This window comes from Pezoporus wallicus, unplaced genomic scaffold, assembly GCF_028554395.1.
Source record: "Pezoporus wallicus isolate ANWC-B61680 ecotype Strahan unplaced genomic scaffold, APGP_CSIRO_Pwel_v1 contig_7640, whole genome shotgun sequence".
In the NCBI taxonomy this organism is placed as follows: Eukaryota; Metazoa; Chordata; class Aves; order Psittaciformes; family Psittacidae; genus Pezoporus; species Pezoporus wallicus.
Genome location: NW_026635488.1, coordinates 146,753 through 171,536, shown reverse-complemented (window position 1 = coordinate 171,536; position 24,784 = coordinate 146,753). Strand labels below are relative to the sequence as shown.

The following is a 24,784-nucleotide window of genomic DNA, read 5'->3' as shown; positions in this document are numbered from 1 at the left end:
GAGTTACAGAGCACTGGAACGGGTTGCCCAGGGGGTTGTGGAGTCTCCTACGTTGGAGATATTCAAGGCCTGCCTGGACAAGTTCCTGTGTGATGTACTCTAGGTTACCCTGCTCTTGCAGGAGGGTTGGACTAGATGATCTTTTGAGGTCCCTTCCAACCCTTAGGATTCTGTGATTCTGTGATTCTTTTTCTGGCTCACATGCTTACAGAAGCCCTTCTTGTTATTGTTGATACTCAGTCTCAGGAGTTTGCTCTTATGCTATGTATCTAAAAATCTTAGGCGCCTAAGTCAATAAGTTTTGTCCTTGCAAAACTGTCAATGTTGGTAGAAAAATCAGTAAATCATATTTTGTGTCCACTTGCTGCACTCTGTTAATGCTGTTAGAGGCCAAAGATTTGGGGCTTCTTTCATACCTAAGAAGAAATTTCCTCAAAACTTAAGGAAATTACTAGCAGCCGTTTACCAGCCAAATTAGGAGACAGAAATGATACCGAAAAAGGTTTCCAAGATATTCCCCTCCCTCCACTCTCACGTTTTGTGCAGAACTGGAATTAATCAGCAGCAGACTGCTCTCCCCTAGGGCATCCCTGAAGTACGGTATTGTCCTCAGACCTGTTTTTCACTGCCACCTGCTGTCCTTTAGTGGTGTGGTACCTTCTGTGACTGCTGCCCAAGGCTTGCTCTAGGCGCTATGAAAGAGTCTTGAAGCATCATCAGTCACCACCTCCTCTGAGTTGACAAGTGCTCTGCGTCTATGCAGGTAACGAGCAAAGAGCTGGGAAGTGATCTGCTGCATCTCCCCTGGTCACTTTGCACCCTCACTCACACTTCGAAGGGGTTTAATCCATATTACCAGGCTACACAGGCCTGTGTGGGCTGAAAACATAAACAAGTTTGAGGGTTACTAGGTTTCATGAGCTGCAATGCTGCCCTGGCATCTGGAAGTTAAGGTAGAGTTAAGAGAGCCTTGCTTCATAACCTGACTCAGGTATTGCTTTGGGGTCCCTTCTACAAGCTCACTGAGGGACTTGAAGCAGAAGGATTTTCCTTCCCCTGTCTTGCTTCAAAACAGTTCTACAGGTACCAGTTGTAGGGGCCGGAAGATGTTATTTGAGTCCTTCTGAAATAATTGCTCATTTCACAATTGTTGCATTTGCAGGAGATGAGATTTAGTGATCCAGATAATCCTTGGTTTTGTCTTCTGATGTTCCTAGGAGTTCTGTGGAAGTGGATGGCTGTGTGTGCCATGAAAAGCATAGATCCCCTTGAAGGATCAAGGCCCGAAGAGGAGGCACTTTTCCACGTGGCCCAAGTAGCACACTTGCTCCACACTCTTGAGGTTTTCATTATAACTTTAGAAGTAATTTTAGTCTAAGCTTATTGGGAATTTGGGCTATAGCTGTAAGCACTGTAGGTGTCCCAGGATGAAAGGTTTTATCATTATGGCTATTTTAGTACGGCAAATCTTTTCTGGCATTCTCTATATAAACTTCCCAAGTGTGTGAGAGTATCAAGTAATAGTTTGTATTCACCAAGGAAGAATCTCTTCACTACTACAATTCAGTGTTTTTATTTTTTCAGTAAATGGAAATTACAGGAAGAAATAATGGTTCTTGCTGTGGTTTCAGGCTGTAGAAATTTTCACATTATAGGAAGAATCCTAGTTTCAGCATTTCTGAATACCTCCTAGGGCAGAAGCTGGCTCTGGCCACATGTGGGCATTGTTTTTCATTACGGAGTAGTTAACAAGTTTTATTACCAATGTGTTTATTAACACTCATTGCTCTGAATCAGTCCTCCTCACCTATATGAAACATTGCTGGTATGACTTTCACAACTTGAATATCTCTATCTAACTTTTTTTAATTAATTTGCACTAGTGTCAGTTTAGTCCTACAAAGATGAACTGAAGGTATGTGGTACTGTGTCTGTCTTGGCATTCTTCAGTTGTATTGGTTTACACTTGCAGACATGTGCCATTCATCATATTTCTTTAGTTCTCTGCAGTCAATATACTTCTTCTTTCACACTGTTGTCCAAGCAAGTTTATCAGTAAGATCAATGCTTATAGCCAAGTGCTCAGAAGCAATCCTATTTCATAGCTGTCTTGTATGCTCATAAGGTCATGAGAAAATGTTACTGAAAAGAAATAGGTGTCCCAGGCCCAACCCTACAGTGTGCTATGGACTTCCAGGAAATGAGTAAGTGTTTTAATTTTCTGTTGACTGCAGTGGATGTAGGACTTCTGGCTGTACAGACTCGCTTTCAGCTATTGGGGTTTTACAGTGCAACTAAGGGGAGTTGTTTTGATTCTGTTTTGATTATTCTTATGTATAAGTATAGTATTCTGTAGAATATGTTTTAACAAAGGAAATTCTAGCAAAATAAAACTTCATTTCAGTATATTGTGTCAGACATCTTGTCATGTATTCTGTTACAGTGTATTGTAAAGTAGTAAGTTTATAACAGACACTAAATTGCAGTATTGACTGACACATACATGCTTTTACTGAAAACATTATTTTCCAGTTCTTTTCAAATATGAGGATTGTATTTTGAAGTGCAGCAGATTTCTTTTTAAGGTGGAATTTGCAAGAGGGTGGAAGTTCTCTTTGCTGTCTAATTCCACTTGAGATGAAACCCACCAAGGGCTTGGCCCAGGGATTTGCAAAAGTCAGGAAATAACCCTTATTTTCTACCTTGTGAATTTTCAGATTTGAGGGGTTATGTTCTACAGAAAAGCAAAAGTGGTCTGGTATTAAGTCAGTCCTTTAATGTCGTATGTATCTCTGACTATAAGTAAAGAGGACATGCAGAATCAATGAACAGCTGACCATCAGTTTAAGGCAAGCAGTGACACTGAGAGCTGCAGTCATTCTGGGTTTGTATCAGTAGGATTAAAGGCCAGTTTTATATGAGGCAGAGTATTTCACAGGTCACAACACCTCCTGGTTGTTAATATACTGTATACTTCATATTCCCTTTTCTGTAACAGCCTACAGTTCTTCCAACCTCCCCCCAGCCTTAGACAAATATTTCTTCTAATTTCCTGTTGGGCAATTTCTATTGAATTTCTAACTACGGATATACAAATATGTATTAGAAAGTGTGGGTTCATGTGTGAATTACAGCTGCCACTTCCAGCTTGAGCTACAGACCATGTTTGGAAGCAGCAGCCACCAAAGGCCACCCATACCCCAGGAGAGGGAGCACCTCTTGTCCACGGGGAGCAAGCTTGGCACTCTGCAAGCCTCCCAAAACCCGCATACAGGTTCCTCTTTCTGCTCTGTCCTCCCTTCCTTCTTTCTTGCCTTCTCTCCTTCAGTCCTTTCCTCCTTCCCTTTCTTCCTCCCTCCCTTTTCCTATTTTTCTTGCCCCCTCTTCCTTCTGCCTGTCTTTCCCATTCTTTCTGTCCCCACTGAGACGCTTCCATCTAGTGGTATTGTGTTGTCTGAACGCTGGAGCAAAAGGGAGTGCCTTGCCAAAAAACCTCTTGACTAGTATCAATACATTAACATTTCCCTAATGTTTGATTTCTTCAAAAAACCTCCTCAGTTCTTGATTTCCTGCATATCAAAAATGTCAACACACTGGGCAGGGCCAGTAGCACTGGTAGGAGATTTAAACATTATATAACCAAAATTAGCACTCTGTTGTTGAGACAGTCTGCTCCAGTATTGGCACGATCTGCACTGGAGTGCTTTGGTGCAATGTACTGGGGTGTTCCAGAGTTTGAGGATTCCAAGTTGAGAGACAGGTGAGACACAATGGATAAAAAAAGTAGTTTATTATCAGAGGGAAAGAGGGCGGGGAAAGAGCTAGGGAGGAAAAGGCAGGAAAGGGTTAAAGAAACAGTGGTGGATCTTGTTAGCAGTGTTTATCTTACCAACCCCAGAGACCACGTGGTGATGGTTAGGAAACCATCTCTGAGAGACATCATGGCAGTATGAGGTGACAGGCTCAACTGTTGACCTGGGTGGTATGACGGTCTGCCTCCCTGCGCTGCATGAGGCTCAGGCTTTTATGCTAGCAAAAGGGCACACTCATTCCGACATAGGGGGCCAGCCTACATCAGAAGGAGTGGCCAGTTGTGGCTATTTGCTACCACTGCGCAGTTAGTACAAAAGGGTCTCTGGGGATTTTCAAAGTGGACTGAGGGACTTTTAGGGGATTTTCAGGGAGGAGCCACCATGGACCATTATCTCATGTGTCTTGCAACTGGTATAAGACTCCCTTTTAATAACAGCAGTGTTAACTCCCCTATTTTCAAGGTTATGTTCCCACAACCTGTGCCAAACAGTACTGTTCTATTTTTGTGTGTTTCACCACGGACCATTATCTATTGTCACTGACACATGGGGATTCTCCTGAACCAGGGGAACTCCAAGGCGCTGAGAAACCTACCAGGAGCCCTCATCACTTGTAACAGCAGATGACAAGACCTGGGCAGGGCCAGGAGCAATGGTGGCCAAGCCCCCCACCTATAAAATAACCCCCAGGGCAGCACTAGTGAGCAGGAACACTGCAAGCTGTGCACGTGAATTGAGCAGAGCTTGGCAGTTTGCGCAGGATGGTTGCTGTAGCTCTTTCAGCTTTGCCAGGGAGCAATGGCATCTATCTGAAGTAGCTTGTATCCCCTCTAAACTCTGCACCCACCGCAAATGATGCATTCTCCCAGGCAGAGCTCGGTGGGAACATGCTGCCACCCAGGTTCCAGGCTGCAGGCTGTGCCCTGCTCCTACACCAGCTGGTGCTGTAGAGCAACTCCTGCTTTGTGACAGAGCTCCGGGAGGAGGGAGTGTGGATTGGCTAAGGAACCGTGGACATTTTGTGACCAACCCAGACGTCTTAGCCTTAGGAGATGGTGGCTATGAAGAATACAGTTGAACAATGGACATGTGAGCCATCCCAGCTGTTTGGTCTTAGCCAAACTCTGAGTTAAGCTGTAAGGCCTGAACTCAAGTTACCCAGGCTGCAAGGCCTAACCTTAGGTTACTAAAGGACAGCTATGTGCGATAGAACAAGGAACTTGGTGTTTGCTCAAGGTTAACAAGATATAGAAGCAGGATGGGAAAACTATAAGATGTGTGCAAAAAGTAACAAATGAACAAGCTTTCAGCAAACCTATTATCTACTACGAAAATGTGTGGACAGCACTTTTGAGCCAATCAGAATCTGTATTGGTTACATCAACTAGTCTTATAAACTATAAAAACTGTTGAGGTGTGTGAATAAATTTGGCAATCGCTTGATCATATTGATCGTCTCTGCATTGTCCGTAACTCCTGCGTCAAGGGAGGGAGGTTGAGGAGTAGCAGAGAGTCTGAGGAGATTGACTATGGGAACCACACCCCATCATCACTGGGACAGGCCTGTCAGGCAAGAAAGGACATGATATGGATATCCTCTCTCCATCCAGTAGAACGCAGTTACTTAAGTGGTAAGGGGCAATGGTTATTAGTTCCTGCCCAGCACAGTAGGTGCATCTCCTCTGTGGCTGCCTCATCTTCCCAGGTGCCCTGGTACAAGAGGTAAAAGGCTCTGCAAGTGGAACCAATTATGACGATAATGGTCCATCTAGGTTTGAGGTGTCACAAAGTTTAAGTGGGTAACTGGTAACCCATAAGTTGATTGTAACAAGATCTCAACAAAAGATTATTCATATACAGAAAAAACAGCAAGGCAGTCTGTCCTGGGTTCAGCAGTAGTAATTTTTCTCCTTCTTGGTAGCTGGTGCAGTGCTGTGTTTTGATTTTTGGCCTGGGAACAGAGCTGGTAACAATGAAGTTTTGGTTTGGCCAAGGACTTTGTGAGTCTCATGCTCTGCCAGGGAAGAGGGGAAGCCAGGAGGAAGCAGAGACAGGACACCTGACCCAAACTGACCAAAGAGGTATTCCATACCACAGCACGTCATGCCCAGGATGAAACTGAGAGTTACCCGGAAGGGCTGGGGGACTGCGGGGTTGGAGGAGGTATCGGTTGGTGCTTGGTCGGTCTGAGGTGGGGTGAGTTATTGGTTGGGTGGTGGTGAGGTGTCACATTCTCTTCCCTTGTTATTTCCTTTATTGTTATTATTATTGGTGGTAGCAGTAGTGATTTGTGTTATACCTACCTTAGTTACTAAACTGTTCTTATCTCAACCTGTGGGAGTTGCATTTGTTTTGATTCTCCTCTCCGTCCCTCCGGGAGTAGGGGGAGGGAAAGAAGGGGGGGGAGTGAGTGAATGAGTTGCTTGCCTGGGTTTAAACTACAACACAGTCCAGCTTTCAACATTTAAGAAAACACTATGAAAACTGAAGGGCTTCAGAATCTATATCCAGTAAAGATTTCAGTCCAGCTATGACCGATACATGAGCTACCTGAGCTCTTCTGAAGAGGTCTAAAACAAACTCAAGTTAACTGATTTCCTGCCCATCACCAAGAATTTTTTAACAGTTCAAAGTGCAGTGGCTGTCAAATTTGGTGTTGTCCTGGGTTCAGATGTAGCAGGCATTTTTCTTTCTTAGTAGCCAGTGCAGTGCTGTTTTTACTTTAATCTGAGAACAACGCTGGTAACACGTCAATGTTTTTAGCTGTTGCTAAGTAATGCTTACTCTGATCAAGGACTTTTAGTCTCATGTTCTGCTAGTGAGGAGGGGCATGGGAAGCCAGGAGGTAGCAGAGACAGGACACCTGACCCAAGCTAGCCAAAGGGACATTCCATAACACAGCACATCAAGCCCAGTATATAAACTGGGGGGGGGGAAGTTATCTCGAAGGCCCAGATTGCTGCTCAGGGCAGCAACTTCTTGTCATAGGTAAAATTCCACCTGAAACAGTCTGTTAAATTCTCAGCTTTCAGTCACCTTGGTATGCATTACATAAATGCTTGTTTTTCAGCAAGATTTATGCTGAAGAGCTAGTTAAGTAGCAGCAGTGAACAGCTAAGCATTGGCTCTTGCAGTATTGTACCATGTGAGTCATTGTCCAGAACAAAACCCCATTACGGAAAGATTATGCAAGACTTTGCAAAACAAAGGCTTTCATTCCCACCCACAGCCAGAATACCTGCTGTAGCACTGCCCAACAAGCCTTTAGAGCCTTGCTGACCTGTTTTAAGATGCTTTGATGCACTTTGTTGTTAGAGATTAACAAAGACACATTTACCTTTACTACCTCCTACACATACATGTTGCCCTGGTGGTATTGAGGTACCTGGTGTACCACCAAAACCCACACTTCAGATGCACTTCTGAGCCCTGGATGTATACGGATGTAGTACATGAAGTGTATTTTAACAGCTTCAGCACCACCTGCACTCTCAGAAGGACCAGTTGAAAGCAGAGTGCATAGTGTGTTTGCTACATGTAACCAGAGCAGCAGGGAAAAGACCTTTGTTTAGAAACAGCCCAAGTAGGTAAAGCATTCAAAAGCATTAACTGTACTTAATTCAAAAATGCAATAAAGTACTGCCAGGTGCACTCCAATTTCACACCTGGCTGCAAGTTGCATGAGGCACCAGTCCATCAGTCTGGAAATCCCCCAGGGGACTTGCTTCTGGATCATGCTACCTACCTTTTACTGTCTACACCCAGCATAGTTAACACAGATCACTTTGTGCATCAGCTTATCTCACCGACCTCCCCAGACCATCTTGGCACCTTCTGTCCAAACTACAGCAGATCTTCAACCCCTTTGTGTTGGGCAGTATGTGTGCTCCAGACTTGGGAGTTTCTTTTTTGCCCGACTCAATGACCCACTGAACAATACTTTTGCAGGCCTTCCAGCCCCATGCTGTGAAAAAAAGGCCAAGACTGGAAGTGCCTCATTAACTACTGCCTCCTACAACAGCAGGCAGTCATTATTCAAGTTAGTCTCTTCAAGATAAAATTCTGACTCTCCATGCCAGAGCACAATGAAACTTGGGAAGCAAGCAAGGCAACTCCATGGGGCCAATACTCCATTTCTCTCCCAGCTGAGTTCTTTTGAGTAACACATACAAGCCTTTTTTAATTTCAGCACAGAGATAACAGTTCTTTTCAACACAGAGGTACTATCAAATGAGAAGTGAAAAGACTGTTTTTAGTAAATCACTTCAATGCATACCATCAAGAAACACCATGCGTAAATAAATGCATTTTCAGGAATCCTACATTTCACTAAGTAAAACATAGAAGGTGACAGATTTTCTGTCTAAGACCATTTATTTTAACAAACAGATGAGTCTTTATGATGAACTGGAGGCCGCAACAGCTGCTCTCTTGGGCTTCGGGGTGGTTCCCTCACGGAATCCATTCCTACAAACAGAAATATGGTTACATTTTGAAAGGATAATTCCCCCTCCAAGTTATTTTCTTACAAGCAATATTTTGTATCAAGTTCACCAGCTTTTTTCAGGGATGCACTGAAATCACTGTGGAATTCCTATGTTCACTTTTAGTAAGAAACACCTTATTAATAAGTGTTTGGAATAAGCAATACATTATTCACTCCTTTCTGCTGAGGTAAACCTGATTTCTTCAAATAGCAAGATTTCAGTACCCGAGTGAATACCGCAAGACTGCATCAGATACAGCACACCTGCTGAAAGCACACCTCACTTCATGCTCCTACTAAGCAATTCAACAAAATATTTCATGTTTGTTAAGTACAAGCAAACTTCTTACTGGAATACTCTATTTCTGCAACCAGACATTAGGACAGACATGACAAAAAGAAGCCTCAGCCCTAAGCTCTGTTTTGGATTTGACATTTCTATGTCACCAATGCCCAGTGGAATGCAGGCTACAGCTGTACACTGCAACGTGCTTTCCGGCTGCTGCTGTGCAAGTCTAGGCTCACCAGCACAGACAAAATGATCTCCCAACTACACCCATGTCTCGGGCTTAAGACGACTCCTACTTTCCCCTCCTAAAGCCAGTCAACATTTTCACAACAAGACTCTTGAACTGGTATTTTTCACCCAGCTTTCTGAAGTATTAGGCCAGAAGCTATAGGCCTCAGTTTTAGAACATGGAGGTCATACAAAAGAATTTCTCAGCGAGTTTAACAGTACAGTATCTATCTCTACCATTACCTCAAAAGTACAACTCACAGCTTTGTAACAAGTTTCAGAAACCTGTAAATCAGAGCCTGATACTTTACTTCCTTGCTAACTTGAAATAAGAGAGTAACTACTGAAGTTATTTCAGTCCTGAACTTTTTTTGTGGGCGAAAGAGAATTGGAACGCATTTCTGACTTGTGTTTTAGGAAACCTCCACACTTCAGTGTAACCAGCATACTGTCTCACAAACAGAGGTAATACTACATAAAATATGTATGTTAAAATGTGGTAATTTAAAAACAATAATCTGTGTTCTGTAGTATCTACACTTAATAAAAACATAAGAGCTTATTATACAGTATGCCTTAACAGGGATTGAGTATTTTATCCTCAAAGGAATATGGAGTCAATTATATAAAGCATCATTTATTTCATGATATATTAAAGAATATATGATATCAAATATGCTAAGTAAATAAAAAAACTTTTATTGATGAGTTTTATCATTAAGTGGTATTTATGCAGGATTTCACACCATACCAGGTTGTAATAAAACATTATACCTGAACCGACGGTAGACCTTCTTCAGGTGCCTCATGCGACCAGTACCAGTGGTGTTGCGTCTTTTAGCCTTTGCACTCCAGTTATCTAAAACATACAAGCTACTGTCACTCTTTTGCATCAATTCATTAAGTTGCACATTACATTTGTATAACACAATTATCCTTATCTGTCAGAAAAAAAAGAGTAACTATAAAGTCGATTTCTGTGCAGTAATACTGCACATTAGCTAAAATATAGGTAATCAGAATTAGTTTAATAAACTCCAAACCCTGCAGGATGACACAGTATTCCTCCTTGATCAGAGACTACTGAAGAAGCCAAGTAAAAGCGTTGTTACTTACACTTTCTCTTACGCTTAGCAGGGTAACCACATTTTCCACAGGTAGATTTCTGCAGATGGTATGCCTTAGACCCACATCGGCGACACAAGGTGTGAGTCTTATTTCGCCGCTTACCGAATGACGATGTACCCTTCGTCTGGAAAGCATTTAAAGACACAGCATGTTGGGAATACCACCAGCAGTTACAGATCATGCATCTAGACAAGCAAGCTCTTCAAAAGACCAGAGCCCAATAATCACATCAGCAGCACACTGAACTCTGAAGCACCAGCTCAGTTTCGCCTATAGGTTGCCTCCATTTCTAGAGATCACTTCCTTATGCCTCCCGCCGCCATTCATTATGGCCTCCCCTCCGCCGCCCATACTCTGAAGTAACACTGAGTTGTCTTCCCCAGCTGCCTTCCTGGCACCCCCAAGCTCATCACTAATGAACAATAAGCTGCTTTTTGCTGTAAGAACGATTTGCCTCCCGCAGACCCGCCGCACACTCACAAGGTCTGCCCACAGAACCTCCTCTTGCTGTGGTACCGCGCAGCAGGCACCCCCAGACTCCGCAGGAGACCACAGTGGCGCCCGGGCGGCTGCAGGGCCCCGCCACGGCCCTCCCACGCGAATGCGCCGCCCCGCACCCCAGAAGCGGTGGCAGCGCGGTCCGCTGCTGGGCTCTCACGTCCCGGCTCCGCCAAACCTGCCCCGCCTCAACGCCCCGCCGCCAAACGCGGCCGCAGCAAAGCGTAAGCGCGCCCCGAACATCACAGAACTCCCGCAGCCCCGCGAGGCCCCACACGAAGGCGATGGCGGCGGATACTCGGCGCCCGCGCCCCAACACTCACCATCTTGCCTGGCCACCAGCACCAAAGAGACCAAGCCCCTCCTCGCTTCCGCTAAAGCCCTATTACTGCTTCCGGAGGCGGGACAGTTGCGCGCGGCTGTGCCAGTGCTACGGCGGCTTGGCTGTGGGCGGGCTTCGTCTTCTCCCTGTCCGCTCCGCCCTGGCTTGGCCTGATGGCAGGGGCTGATCCTCATCACCGTCCCTGAAGGCCCTAGTGTCGCAGTGAGACCTGGGCGGTCCAGGCAAGAAAGCTCGGTTGCGGTGTGCCGAAGCCGTGGGCCTCGTAGTAGTAGCTGGGAGGTGTCTGTGAATATATATCTGCCTGGTAAAGAGAAGGTCAAATACACCCAAGCTGCCATACCGGCACATCATTTTTAAGTAATGCTGCTGCTCTGCCCCTGGTGCCGATCAGACGTGCCTGGTGCTCTGCTTCATTCTGCAGAGTACTGGCCCTGCTTACACCTTCAGAGAAAATAATTTTAGTAAATGAAATTCAGGGGCAGAGCGTTTTTGGCTCTAATAATACAGGATTTCAAAGTAAGCTGTCTCAAATCAGCAGGGACCATGAGGGAAAGCTGATAGAGCTGGGTCTGTTCAGCCTGGAGAAGAGAAGGCGCAGGAGACACCTTTTTTTGTGGCATTTCAGTTCTTAGGCCTGTGAGGAAGATGTGTTATAAAAATCTAGCTGATCTGTTTTAATTGATTTTTATTATAATTAGTATCAAGAGACAATAAGCAAGCAGCTCCAGGTACGCCGGGGAGTCTCCGCTCTGCCCAAGACTCACACCGGGAACTTCTGGGGATAGTCTCTTATACTTTTTGGTTTCCCGGGCTTCTTGGGTTCCAGCCAATCCTGTTGTCTTCTTTTCCTGGGCTTCTTGGGTTCCAGCCAGTCCTGTTGTCTTCTTTTCCTTGGCTTCTTCAGCCAGTCCTGTTGTCTTCTTTTCCCAGGCTTCTCCACCTGTTGTTGCGGTCTTGTCTCTGGGTGAACAAATATTATGCCTATCACAAATCTGACTGCCGTCTTAGCCCCCATAAATTCCTCTCCTTATGTGTTTATTTGTTCAGCGTACAGATTTCACAACGTCCTGTAACAGGACATATCTCTAAGTTACCTACCCCCCCCCCCCCCCTTTCCTAAGAACATTCAGGCAATTTAAACAGTGAACAAAACATTTCATTGCACAATACTGCGGTTGACCCAGGGGAATTATTCCCTTGTTTCTTCTTCCTCCTCACTGTGGTATTGACAGTGACACTTATCATACCCTTTGCACATAGTACAATGATCACAAGGGATTCCATCTCCACACAAAGTGTGCAATGATCACTAGGACCCCTGAGTTGCTGACCTGAGTCACTCTGATATAACTCACAGATGCAAGGCTTTTTAGCAGAGCCTGTTACATTAGTATGAGGGATAATGGTTTTAAACTAAAAAGAGGAGAGATTCAAGCATGATATGAAGAAAAAATTCCTTATATTGAGGGTGGCGCAATACTGGCACAGGTTGCCCAGGAGGTGGTGAATGCACCATCCCTGGAGACACTCCAGGCCAGGCTGGATGTGTTTCTGGGCAACCAGATGTAGTTGAAGATGTTCCTGCTCATTGCAGGGCGGTTGGACCAGATGGTCTTTGAAGATCCTTTCAACCCAAACTATTGTGATTCTACAAAAAATAGGCAGTCTTCCTGCACTCTCTGCTTGTCCATGTCCCCCCAGGCTCCCCATGTGCATTGAAGTCTGCCTGCAGTCGAAAGCATCACAGTAATGAAAAGTCTGGATCTATTCAGATTCACCTGTCTCCTGTCACATGCCAGTCTATTGTGCATCATCAGCAGACTGACAATCTAGATGCAATTTTATCTTAGAAGAGTTCGTTTGGGGGAAAATAACACATACAGAGAGAAATTGAAGAAATCTGTTTTGTTTTTTTTTGAAGAATGTTGAAGATACATTTTCTTTTAATCACAAGTTAAACACCAAATTCAAAAATTGGTGATAAATTTATTTAATCCTTGATTATAGAATTAATCTTTTCTAACAGCTCTTGGTAAACATATATATTTGTCTGACATGCTAGATCTCACTCCTCACTCCTACTTCCAGTTTACTGACCAAAAATGCAGTTATTCCAAAATGTAGCTGTCCGGGCCTGCCACAGGCCATAAAAGTGTGGGGGACCCTGCCACAATGAACAGTGGGTAGTTGAAGCCCTGTAATGCGGTGCTTATTGTCCAGAATAAAGGATCTTCCCATTGCACAAGCCGCAGAGCAGTGAAACTGTGTCCAGCTGTTGCATTTCCAGTCCTGGACAAAGCAGCCTTATACAGTTGTCTCAGTGTTAATTTATCCTCACTTATTTCCTGGGCGTGGAATCCCACTGCCTTTATATGCTGGGAGGCTTTTCTCCTCTGCTAGGGTTGAAGGATGGGACAAAAAGCCATTTTGACTGTAGCACCATTGTTTCCAGACACATGAAAGTGTGGCCCAGGCCGTTCCCCCAGTGGTTTTGTTTTGGTTGGTGATTTCTATCCCAGAAATGACACTGAAAGCAGAGGTCTTTGCTCATACTCATTTTAACAATTTACCTATCCATCAATTTAGTCCATTCATGGTCCCACTGTAGTTAAAGGAGAGGGATAAATGTTTCCAAAGGGTAAATCACCTCTAAATTAGGTGTCTAAAGTAGGCTGGAAAAATCACATCTGGGAGGAACCCTTCTCCTTCCACTAATTCTAACAGGAGCCTAGACAGAGCCCTTAGGCTAGGCACATAGGTGGCTGAAGTTAGTTAAAATGAGTTTTGCCCTGATTGACTGAATGAAAATATTATTATAGCAATTTGGTCTTTTTTGCCAAAAATCAGAAGAGAAAACTCAATGCCTATGAATGAAATGCCATACAGAAAAAAAAAAAAATAATCCCAATTAACTACAACAGTATGAATACATTCTACAGGCTGTACTGGAGTCATGTATCTCCCAGCAACTTTGCTGTGTGTCATTTAACTAGTGCTTTCTTTCTTTCTTGTTAGATCTCAGAAATCTGGAAGATCCTGTGAAGACACTGGACAGATGCCATGGCAACAGCTTCCAAAGGAAGTGTGTTGGTTTGGCTGTGTGAAAGGATATGCTGCCAGAGGAATTATTCTTGTCCTCTGTGGGATAAAAATAATCCTATTCATTTACATGTCTTCAAACCAGTTAGGAAAGAAGAGTATTTTGTGTTTTCATGCAGTTGTCTTCAGTGTTAAGGAACACTGCATACTTTTAGTGTAGAAGATGGGCAGAACTGTGGCTGACCCAGTACCATCGCAGAAGCTCTTAGTCCCCATGCAGTTCATGGGTGAGGACAGAGTTCATTGCCCATAGTGAAATCCAGAATGCTCAAAACCCACAGACTCATTTCCTGGCACCACTGAATGCACCAGCCTAAATAAAATCATGGAACGGTACTTAAAGATCATCCAGTTCCAATCCCTTGCCACAGGCATGGACACCTTCCACTTGACAAGGTTGCTCAAAGCACCATCCAACCTGGCCTTAAAACACTTCAGAGATGGGGCAGCCACAGCTTCTCTGGGCAACCTGTTCCAGTGTCTCACCACACTCACAGGGGAGAACTTCTTCCTAATAACCAATCAAAATCTCCTCTGTTTCAGTTTAAAGCACTTCCCCCTTTTCCTGTTTATGTACAGTGAGAATAGAATTTGCCATGGTGATAACAGTGTCTGGCCTGATGAGCAACATCACTTGGAAAAAACAGAGTTTGTATAAGCAATACATTCCTTACTAGCTACCTTAAACTTGGAAGGAGAGCTAAAGGACTGATAAAAGGAGAACACCTGCACTGGAAGGTGACCAAAACAAGTATGAGAAAATAAGCAGACAACAATAAATGGCAGTAGGTGGGTGAAAGGCAAAGGTGGCAGGGGGAAATTGTGACCACTGACTCAATTTAGCATCATTGCTGATTTTTTACCTGTTGCTAAGTAGCGCTTCCTCTGATCAAGGACTTTTCAGTCTCATGCTCTGCCAGTGAGGAGGAGCACAAGAAGCTGGGAGGAAGCAGAGACAGGACGCCTGACCCAAACTAGCCAAAGGGGTATTCCATACCACAGCATGTCATGCCCAGTATATAAACTGGGAGGAATTGGGTGGAAGGGGATGATCACACCTCAGGGTGGGGTGGGAATTGGTCAGTGAGTGGTGAGCAACTGCATTGGGTTTCCTGAATTTTATTCCTCTTCCTCTCTTTTTCCTATTATTTCTAATATTGTTATTATATTTTACTTTGTTTAAATTATGAAACTGTTCATCTCTCAACCTGCAGGTTTTACCTTGTTCCGATTCTCCTCCCCATCCCACTGAGGACTGGGGGGAGCAACCGGCTGTGTGGTAGTTACTTGCTGGCTGGCTTAAACCAGGACTCTCAGCCTGTCTTCACAGGTCACAAGGGTGCAGTACAGCCATGCAGTCCCTGATGTGACCTTGTGGGATTTGCTCCAAAAGAGAGAAGTTGTACTGGTTCTGCAAAACCTGAACACTGTTGAAAAGACTTGTGTGTGGCGAATGGAAGCCTGACATCCAAGCAAGTTCTGTCTGATGTCATCATATGCTTTCACATTATTTGTGCTCATATGTAGCGCCCTTTGCACAAGCAGGGATGACCTCAGAGGACAGGAGTAGTGAAGATTCAAGCTTCATACACAGAAGAAGCCAGTGAGTGTTTGATACCAATTATCTTCAGAGGTGCAAACAAGCTGAAGTCTTTATTTCAAAACATCATCTTAGATCAGAGGTATGCCTTTCACTGTCCTCTTGATGTTGATCACTTTGACCTAGGTGGATAAAGAACTGTCTGGATGGCCAGATGCAAAGAGTTGTGGTCAATGGCTCAATGTCCAGCTGGAGACCAGTAATGAGTTGTGTCCCTTAGGGATCAGTGTTGGGACCAGTCTTGTTCAACATCTTTATCAGTGACATGGACAGTGGGATTGAGTGCACCCTCAGCAAGTTTGCCAATGACACCAAGCTGTGTGGTTCGGTTGATACGCTGGAGGGAAGGAATGCCATCCAGAGGGACCTTGACATGCTTGTGAGGTGGGCTCATGCCCACTTAGGAAGTTTAACCATGCCAAGTGCAAGGTCCTACACCTGTGTTGGAGCAATCCCAGGCACAGCTACAGGTTGGGCAAAGAAGAGATTCAGAGCAGCCCTGTGGAGAAAGACTTCGGGGTGTTGGTCGAGGAGAAACTTTACATGAGCCGGCTTCAGTGTGCGCTCGCAGCCCAGAAAGCCAACCGTATCCTGGGCTGCATCAAAAGGAGCGTGACCAGCAGGTCGAAGGAGGTGATCCTGCTCCTCTACTCCGCTCTTGTGAGACCTCACCTGGAGTATTGTGTGCAGTTCTGGTGTCCTCAGCATAAAAAGGACATGGAACTGTTGGAACAAGTCCAGAGGAGGGCCACGAGGATGTTCAGGGGACTGGAGCAGCTCCCGTATGAAGATAGGCTGAGAAAGTTGGGACTGTTCAGCCTGGAGAAGAGAAGGCTGCGTGAAGACCTCATAGCAGCCTTCCAGTATCTGAAGGGGGCTATAGGGATGCTGGGGAGAGACTCTTCACTGGGGACTGTAGTGATAGGACAAGGAGTAACGGGTTCAGACTTAAACAGGGGAAGTTTAGATTGAATATAAGGAGGAAATTCTTTCCTGTTAGGGTGGTGAGGCACTGGAATGGGTTGCTCAGGGAGGTTGTGAATGCTTCATCCCTGGCAGTGTTCAAGACCAGGTCCCACGAGGCCTTGCGTTATATGTTTTAATGTGAGGTGTCCCTGCCTGTGGCAGGGTGGTTAGAACTAGATGATCTTAAGGTCCTTTCCAACCCTAACTATTCTATGATTCTATGATTCTGTGACACCGTCTCATGAAGGCTCCAGGAGAACTGAGGTATTCAGGGGCAACATTTTCATGAGGTTTAGTTTGGATGCTTTTTTGTCTGGATATCATCTTGATTTAGAATCATAGAATCGTTAGGGTTGGAAAGGACCTTAAGATCATCTAGTTCCAACCCCCCTGCCGTGGACAGGGACACCTTACGCTAAATCATATCACCCAAGGCCTCGTTTGCAGAGGTAGACACCTTGGCTGAAAATGGTGGGGAAGAAACTACACTGAATATCTGTTGCCAAACAGCTACAAGAAACATAACTTCATTTGTACAGTATCCAGATTCTTCAGTTTGATCATGTGTGAATTTGAGCCAGAAACTTTGGTCACCACCAGATGACAGTATAGCTCAACTAAACATTTTTCTCCTAAACAACTCAGTACAAACTCTCTAAACAGTAGCTGTAAATTAGGTAAATAAGTTGAAAACAACATTATCTGTATAGTTCTTACATCTCTATGACAATAATAGATGATATGAGCAAACAGCAATGCTTATGAAAAAGGCTGTTGCATCCTGCTAAGGAACAAGTAAATGTAGTACAAAAAGCTTTCATTTGTTTAAGATGAAAATGGATAGAAGAAAGTTAAAACAGCTGTCACGAAATTATGACACTGATTGTTAAAATGTAGTGGAAATGATTTAAAAAAAAAACAAAAACAAAACTCTTTGTATAACAAAGCTTATACAGTGTGTATAAAATGCATTTGATACTGTTGCCTCCTGTCTCTAGTCCTGAATGGGAAGGGAAGAGCCCCTTTATTACAACTGTGTATTCTTTCAAGGCTTTCAGACTCTTTCATAAAACCAGCACAAACTATGACCCTTCACGCAGCATGCAGAATTCGATGCCAGAGTTTAATAATCAATTATTCAAATTAATACTAAAGAAAGTCTCCAAGTGTTTTTCTCAGTATTGAATTAGAAATTTTCCCAGTTATCATTTCAATTTATGACAGCATGAGCATGTTCATACTGATGATCATATAAATAGCTCTTCTACAGTGCTCATGAGCAGTGCTCCTATCGGTAAGTTACATTCAAAGAGCAATTTTTCACTACTGCTTCACACTGAGCAGAGACCAGATAGTAGTCTTCATAACATGGGCAAATGCTCGGAGGGTGGTATTAATACATGGCAGATAACAGTTGAATGAATGACTACCAGCACAAGCAAGCGCTCCCCACTCATTTCTTTACCTGACTTTAACCTTTACATTAGAACAGTTGGAGAGGTGGGGATCCTGTGCCCTTCCCCACCAGAAACCCCACAAAAATCTCTGTTTCTCCATCTAGCTAGGGGAACAGGGACAGCATACCTCTGCAGAAGAGGTATGCTTGTTACACAGTGCAACAGCATAAATGAGAATTTTAAAATTTTCCTGGGTTTTTGATTTGTTTTTTTAAATGCTTAAACATAGGTACATCACAAGGTTGTTGTGTGTTGTTGCATCAAAGCAGTAAGTCTCAGAGGGGATTTCATTGGCTAGCCTCAGGCTTGCAGAGGTAGTTGTATGGCAGTTTAAGCTGAGCACCAGAGGGGGTGCATAGGAGAAAGCTACAAGTTCCTTTACAAAGTGGCAGCCATTTTCTTCTCAGTTGTGTAACAACTAGATACTCTTGTGCTGCTAGTATTATTTTGATAAAGCAACCTATATTCATCTTTTGTTTTATACTGTTGTCTTAAATATTTGTTGTATTATTTATACACAAATATATGCATATACAAGCCTAGAACAAAATTTTCACTGGACATGCACAAAAAGAATTTAATAGAATCACAGAATTATGGACTGCTTTGGGTTAGAAGGGACCTTAAAGCTCATCTAGTTCCAATACCCTGCCATGGGCAGAGACACCTTCCACTAGACCAGGTTGCTCAACATTTTTTGTCAGCCCCTTTAAGTACTGGAAGCTGCTCTCAGGTCTTTCCCAAGCCTTCTTCAAGCTGAACAAGCCAAGCTCTCTCAGCCTGTCTCCATAGCAGAGGTGCTCCAGCCCTCTGATCATCTCTGTGCCCTCCTCTGGACTCAGTCCAACACACCCACATCCTTCTTACATTGGGACATCCTTCCTATGTTGGGCCACCACATTTCAGCCACCACATCTGGGAATTGTAGTCTGTATTATGGAAAGACCCAGCTTCTAAGCACACTTAGCAGTATTAGCAGTATTTTCTTCCCTTTTTTTGTTTAACTAGAAAATTTATTAAAAGTTTGTCTAATTCACAGCTATACGCAGCTTTTGGCTAAGCCCAGACATTATTGCTGGAATTTGCTAACTTGAAAGCCAAGTGTCTAAACAGAACTTACAATGTCAACTCTTTTATAATTCAGAATGTTCTGGTATGAATGATACATGGGCATACTTTTTCTAAAAGAAACAGAATTTCAACTGTCTGGAAAAAAAACACCTAACAACCTTTCTTGCAGAAATGTTGAAGTAAAAGTCTGCCAGAAGCTCAGGAAAGGAAGCCACCTTAAATTTAAAGTTAGATTCAAACAGTTGGCTATCTTTCCCTCTCAGTTTTCTCACTTTTTATGCGGAATTAATCAGTTGCCTAGATATATCTCTGTCATCATGTTCCCTCCATGTGCTACTCAGCTGTGCTTTAACTGCATATGTGAATGATTTTATCTTTAGTAAAAGCATGTGAATGATCTTACTTCTCACTAGCCATTCCTTAGAAAACGATTTGGTGTTCTCCTCCCAGAATACTTCTGGGTAGCTGAGAAACACACATGCATGGTTTATAGTGCTTTCTGTCTCCAAAGGTAAGCAGATAGTTCAGTTTTACAAGACACATGCAGGTTTGGCACCTGTTGGTGTTAAAAGCACTGGTACAGAATGTACATGGTACGTGGTACATGGTATGTTATTAAGTACCATGTACATATATGTTGCAATTCAAAGTATCCAATAATGTAAATAAATACAAAGCTGTGTACAAAACATGCATGAGCTAAATATAAGATGTCTGATTTTCTTTCAGAATATGCATTTACTTCTCACAAATATTTGTTGTTCATACATTTCAAGTTTTCCTTTGGCTTAACATTCAGGGGAAAAAATACAGATGCCTGTAGTAAAGTGGGAGGTAAGAAGAGAAAACATTGAGGAAAATTGGGGCATTCAGGATTAATCTGAATAAAATAAGCCCAATACGTTATTTGTTATTTATTTACTTCATCTCACATCTCACTTCAGGCATCTCAAATAGTTTATTTTGGGACTATCACGAATGGCTGCTTTCCCTGGTCACTCTCTCTCTTCTCTAGAAATAAAAATAAAAGCCCGCTTTAAAGTAGAAAAACCTGTCGCTTGCACAGCGCGCTTTATCCTGTATGGTATTGTGGGGTTTACCTTTAGTATTTGTGATAGATGTGAGACACTACCTCTAAGAAAAAGAAGGCTTTACAGTGGACTGAAGTAGGCAAATGCAAGTTCCATATATATTAAAGATAAAGCCTGTTTCCCCAAGAAAAATAAATTCACCTTCCTTCATCAAAATCACTGATGCATTTCATTATTTTCACCAGCTGATAACCTTCCCCAAGTACAAATGCTTTGCTAACAAAGGTCAGCTCAACTCTGCTGTTACAAATGTTATCTTCTGTTTATTCTGGAATATGTTTTCCCTGTATCAGGCATTTTCAGCTTTGCATTTACTGGAACTGAGGCATACTGGCTCCATCAGGGAATTCCCCTAACACCCATGTACAATTTCCCTCTTACACTATTTCACTTTAATAAAAATAGAGGACAAAACAGTACTTGGCCTTGATAGTGTGTGCCAAGAGAACACAGAAAAGAAATGGAGCCTTTTGATTTTTTGTCTTATCCCAACATGGAGCTCACAATCGTGTGGCCACAAGACTTAGGTTATACTGCCACATGCATCGCAGCCAGTCTTCTGGAGGCAAAGGCTGTCCACCAGCCGTCAGGGCACAGTGAGGTGCTGTTATTGGTCTGCCTGCCAAGGCAGCAGGTAGACAGAAAAGTTTTAAAAAATGCCTGGTTAAGTAGCTCCCATTATTATGATTGGAGCTACACATTGGCACCTTTCTGTCTCTGAAAGTCTGCCTTTGGATGGAGCAGGGCAAGCTCCTCTTTGTCAGCACTTATGCAGATGGTGGAGATCTTGCCAGTATTTACAGTTTTAAATTTAGTTTATCATGTTAGTCAGTACTTGTTAATTAATTAGATAAATTATAGGTGTTTTTCATTTGTGCTTGAACATCTGGTAGGGAGAGATGTAGCCTAAAAAATGACTGCTTGAGAAGAAAAAAATACCTGAGGGTACATTGTACTGTAAAAAGGTCACAAAACTGTGACAAGTCCAAGCCTACTTATTCTGTCTTACTGTGGTTTAAAAGCAGAATAAAATCTTGTAACCTTCAAAGCAACTATATTGGTAATTGACTTTTTCTGCTGAGTCTTTCAAACATTTTACAAGTTTGTTATTAACTTCAGTCAAAACTGATCACCGGCTTTTCTCAATGTACCTTTCTCATGGCTGATACATTTTTTTATGTGGCTGTATTTCCCTGGCCTAACTTCATTACTGCCTCAGAAGACATAATGTATAGTCACCAATAAACAGGCAGAAGTGTGCACCACTCTTGCCATGACCCTGTGCTTCAGTGATGCTTCTTTGAACTGAACCACAAGTACAGAGGAAAGCCAGAATAACACAGCCTTTCCTTCTCTGAGGGAATGTCTCCTTCATGGGTTGACCACCGGAGGAGGAGAAAAAAGATGTGTAATTGTTAAACACTTCTATTATATACCTCCCACAGTATAGAGGTGGTGACCACAATGGGAACACAAGCCAGATCAGTTTCATGATCAATGATTCTATCGTATTACAAGTCATTACCATAAAGTACAATGAAAAAAGAACCTTAGCCCAAGGCCCCCAGCCAATAAACGCTAACACAGCAAATACCGGCTGTAAGTAAGATACAACATGGTGAAATTGTGAAATCAAGAGCAACAACTTTGAGAGCAAATAAATCAGCATTGTGATAAGTGACTATTTACCCAAAACAATAAATGCTTATCACAAATACGATTAGATGCACTCTGATCAGATCTGTCGTTATCTCAACCCTTCGTGCCCCACATTGGATGCCAAAAAGAACTGTCGTGGTTTAAACCCAGTCAGCCATGCAGTCTCTTTCTCACCTCCCCCCCCCCCCATTCTCCCTCCCACTCCCAGAGGGATGGGGAGTAGAATCGAAAGAATATAACTCCCACGGATTGAGATAAGAACAGTCCAGTAACTAAGGTAACACAAATCACTACTGCTACCGCCAATAATAATAATGATAAGGGAAGTAACAAGGGAAGAGAATACCACCGCTCACCACCCACCGACCGATACCCAGCCCGACCCAAGCAGAGATCTGGTCCTTCCGGGTAACTGCCCCCAGTTTCTATGCTGGGCATGATGTGCTGTGGTGTGGAGTACCTCTTTGGCTAGTTTGGATCAAGTGTCCTGTCTCTGCTTCCTCCCAGCTTCCCCTCCTCCCTGGCAGAGCATAAGACTCAGAAAGTCCTTAGTCAGAGTAAACATTACTGAGCAGCAACTAAAAACATTGGTGTTATCAGTGTTGTTCCCAGGCTGAAAGTCAAAAGCACAGCACTGCACTAGCTACTAAGGAGAAAAATGACTGACACTGCTGAACCCAGGACAATGGCTCATAAATGTTAGAAGAAATAACAAACGTTGCGCGCGCCTAAGTTTCTCTGGAGCTCAGGTGAATCTCTGTGATTACAACGTTATTACTGGGATGTGTTTTCATTTATTGCAGTGTGATGGTTGTATTCATAGCCAGACCAGATTAAGAGGGGACAAAAGTCAATGCTATGTCATTTCCGTTTCTACACAATGCTCGGCATCTCCGTTGTCTCCGTGCAAGTTTGCAAAAGCTTACTTTATTTGTTAAACTTTGGTTCCAGCTGGAAGGTGTCTAGAAAAGCTCATTCCAGAAAGTGTCACAGTAGCAGTTAGGGTTAGTTACTGAATTCTTGAGTAAGCTGACAAAATTTTTAATGGACTTCAGATTGTCCTAAAAATGTTGTAGTTCAAAAAGACATCCTAAGAAGATCTGTTTCTTTGAAGTCCTACCTTAATTTTCTTCCTTAACTCTCCTTTTAGGATAGGAATCCTTGTTCTGCTTAATGAATCTCTTTTTTTGTTGTTTTTTTTTTGTTTGTTTGGTTGGTTTTTAGGTTTTAATTTCAAGATACTTGGACATTTTCAGAGGGAGATTGATGGACTTTAATGAACAATTTTTGTTCAAAGTTTGCTGCTTGGAACATTTTAGATTTCCAAGTAGTTACAATAATAATTCTAAAATATATGATGCACATATATTACTGATTCAGAAAGAATCAGAAATATAAAAGCATGGGCAAGGTTGCTAATGGATGATGTTTGACGTTCTATTCACTCTAAAAGAACAATCATAAAGAGATGGTATTTTGAAAAGCACCAAGACATCAAGCTTAAAGAGAAATTCTGGATCAGTAACTCAAGATAACTGCTGTCTCTGGCAGTCATATAAAGCTGTTTATGAGTTTATTAAACTATAAAGTAGATTAGTAGTTGATATAGAAAAGTACAAGATAAAATACATAAAAATTTATTTCATTGGATACATGTGAAAAATTGACTTTGTCTGACCGTGAGGGTTAATTGCTTGCAAAGGGGCCTGCAGTCGTCCAAATGATTTCATTTCTGATGCATCCCTTTAAAAACTATGTGGGGTTTTGTGTCACTATTAACACAAATGCAGTAATACTTCCACTTCAGACTGTTTCATGTGACTTTTCAGTGTTTAAAGTTGATTTAATTCACCTGTTTTATGTATGTGTGAGCCTCTCTGTTGCTGGACAGCAATGTGAGAGCATATGGATCTATTGTAGATACTCTGTTCTTGCACATAGCTGGCAGGTGATCTCTCAGAAGAGCTTGTGCAGAAGCCCTGACCCCTGTGAGCTCTCTGGGTATGATTTTCAAGGAGTACCTGACTGATGAAGGTCATTGGAAATCTCACTCATATTTACTATCCATACTTCCATTGCAATTATCTTCAAAGACAGATTGTCTTAGCAGTTTTTTTCATGCTGAAAGTGGGATGTCTCAGGGAGGCAAGTATCAGTAATGGTAGAAATGAAAAATACGTATTCAGCTTCTATCACAACCTAAACCAGGTCTGTCAGGCAGCTGATCAGTAGCTAGGATAGTGAACTGTGAATTTTGATGCCACAATTCTGTCCAGAAGAGTGAGCAGGGGTGCTCTAAATCTGCTGCTGTAGGATGAGCAGCAACCAGAAGGGTTTGTGCAAGGTGGTGATTCATTGGCATTTGAGGAGATGCAGTGGCTGGCTGCATCTGCAAGCGGAGGTGTTTCCTGCTGCCCTCCCTCCTCTCACGCTTCCCGCTTCTTTTCTCTCCTCTCTCTCCTCCATGGTTGTATGTTTTTAACCTTTTCCTGGGTCTGTTGCCCACTAGACCTTCCTGAGAGATGATCTAACTCATTAAACCAGCACAAAACCACAAGATTTTTTGCTAAAGTTATTTTCTGTCATTGTAATAAATTAAACTGGCTCGCAGAGAGGACCAAATTGTGCCAAACACAGAACCCAGATGTGCAGAAGGAACACATTGTGGGGACTGGAAATGAAAGCAGGAGAAAATGTGGAAAAAGCAGAATAGTAACTCACCATTTTGTGCAGTTTCAAGCTGCTGAATTTGTTCACCTTGTCTTGTGTCCTAAGATCAGAACCTAATCCTGAAGAACAGTAATTATTTGTTTGCCCACAGTTGTGTGCACACAGGCCGAAATGTCTGTGCTCTAGACAAGTCTGATTTATTACATATATACTACTAAAGCTCTGTGAATTTTGAATTAAAATAACATGAGCTCTTTTCTTCCAACTCAGTTCATTCAAAACTGAACTCTCACAGCCCTTTTTGTATAGTTTCTGCAGCATATGGATTCTAGTATCTAAGGCAGAATCCTTCTACAAGGTCCCCTGAGAGAGAATCATTTGCATTAC

General features: G+C 42.9%; 1 protein-coding gene across 1 annotated transcript; it reads right to left on the bottom strand.

Annotated features, from left to right (window-relative positions):
- Positions 1–8,167: 8,167 nt before the first annotated feature.
- RPL37 (ribosomal protein L37) lies at positions 8,168–10,871 on the bottom strand. Its single transcript, XM_057432395.1, has 4 exons — positions 10,765–10,871; positions 9,932–10,067; positions 9,590–9,674; positions 8,168–8,279 (listed from the first exon to the last, which is right to left on the bottom strand). The coding sequence occupies exons 1-4, from the start codon at positions 10,765–10,767 to the stop codon at positions 8,210–8,212; spliced, it is 294 nt and encodes a 97-aa protein (XP_057288378.1). The 5' UTR covers positions 10,768–10,871; the 3' UTR covers positions 8,168–8,209.
- Positions 10,872–24,784: the final 13,913 nt, after the last annotated feature.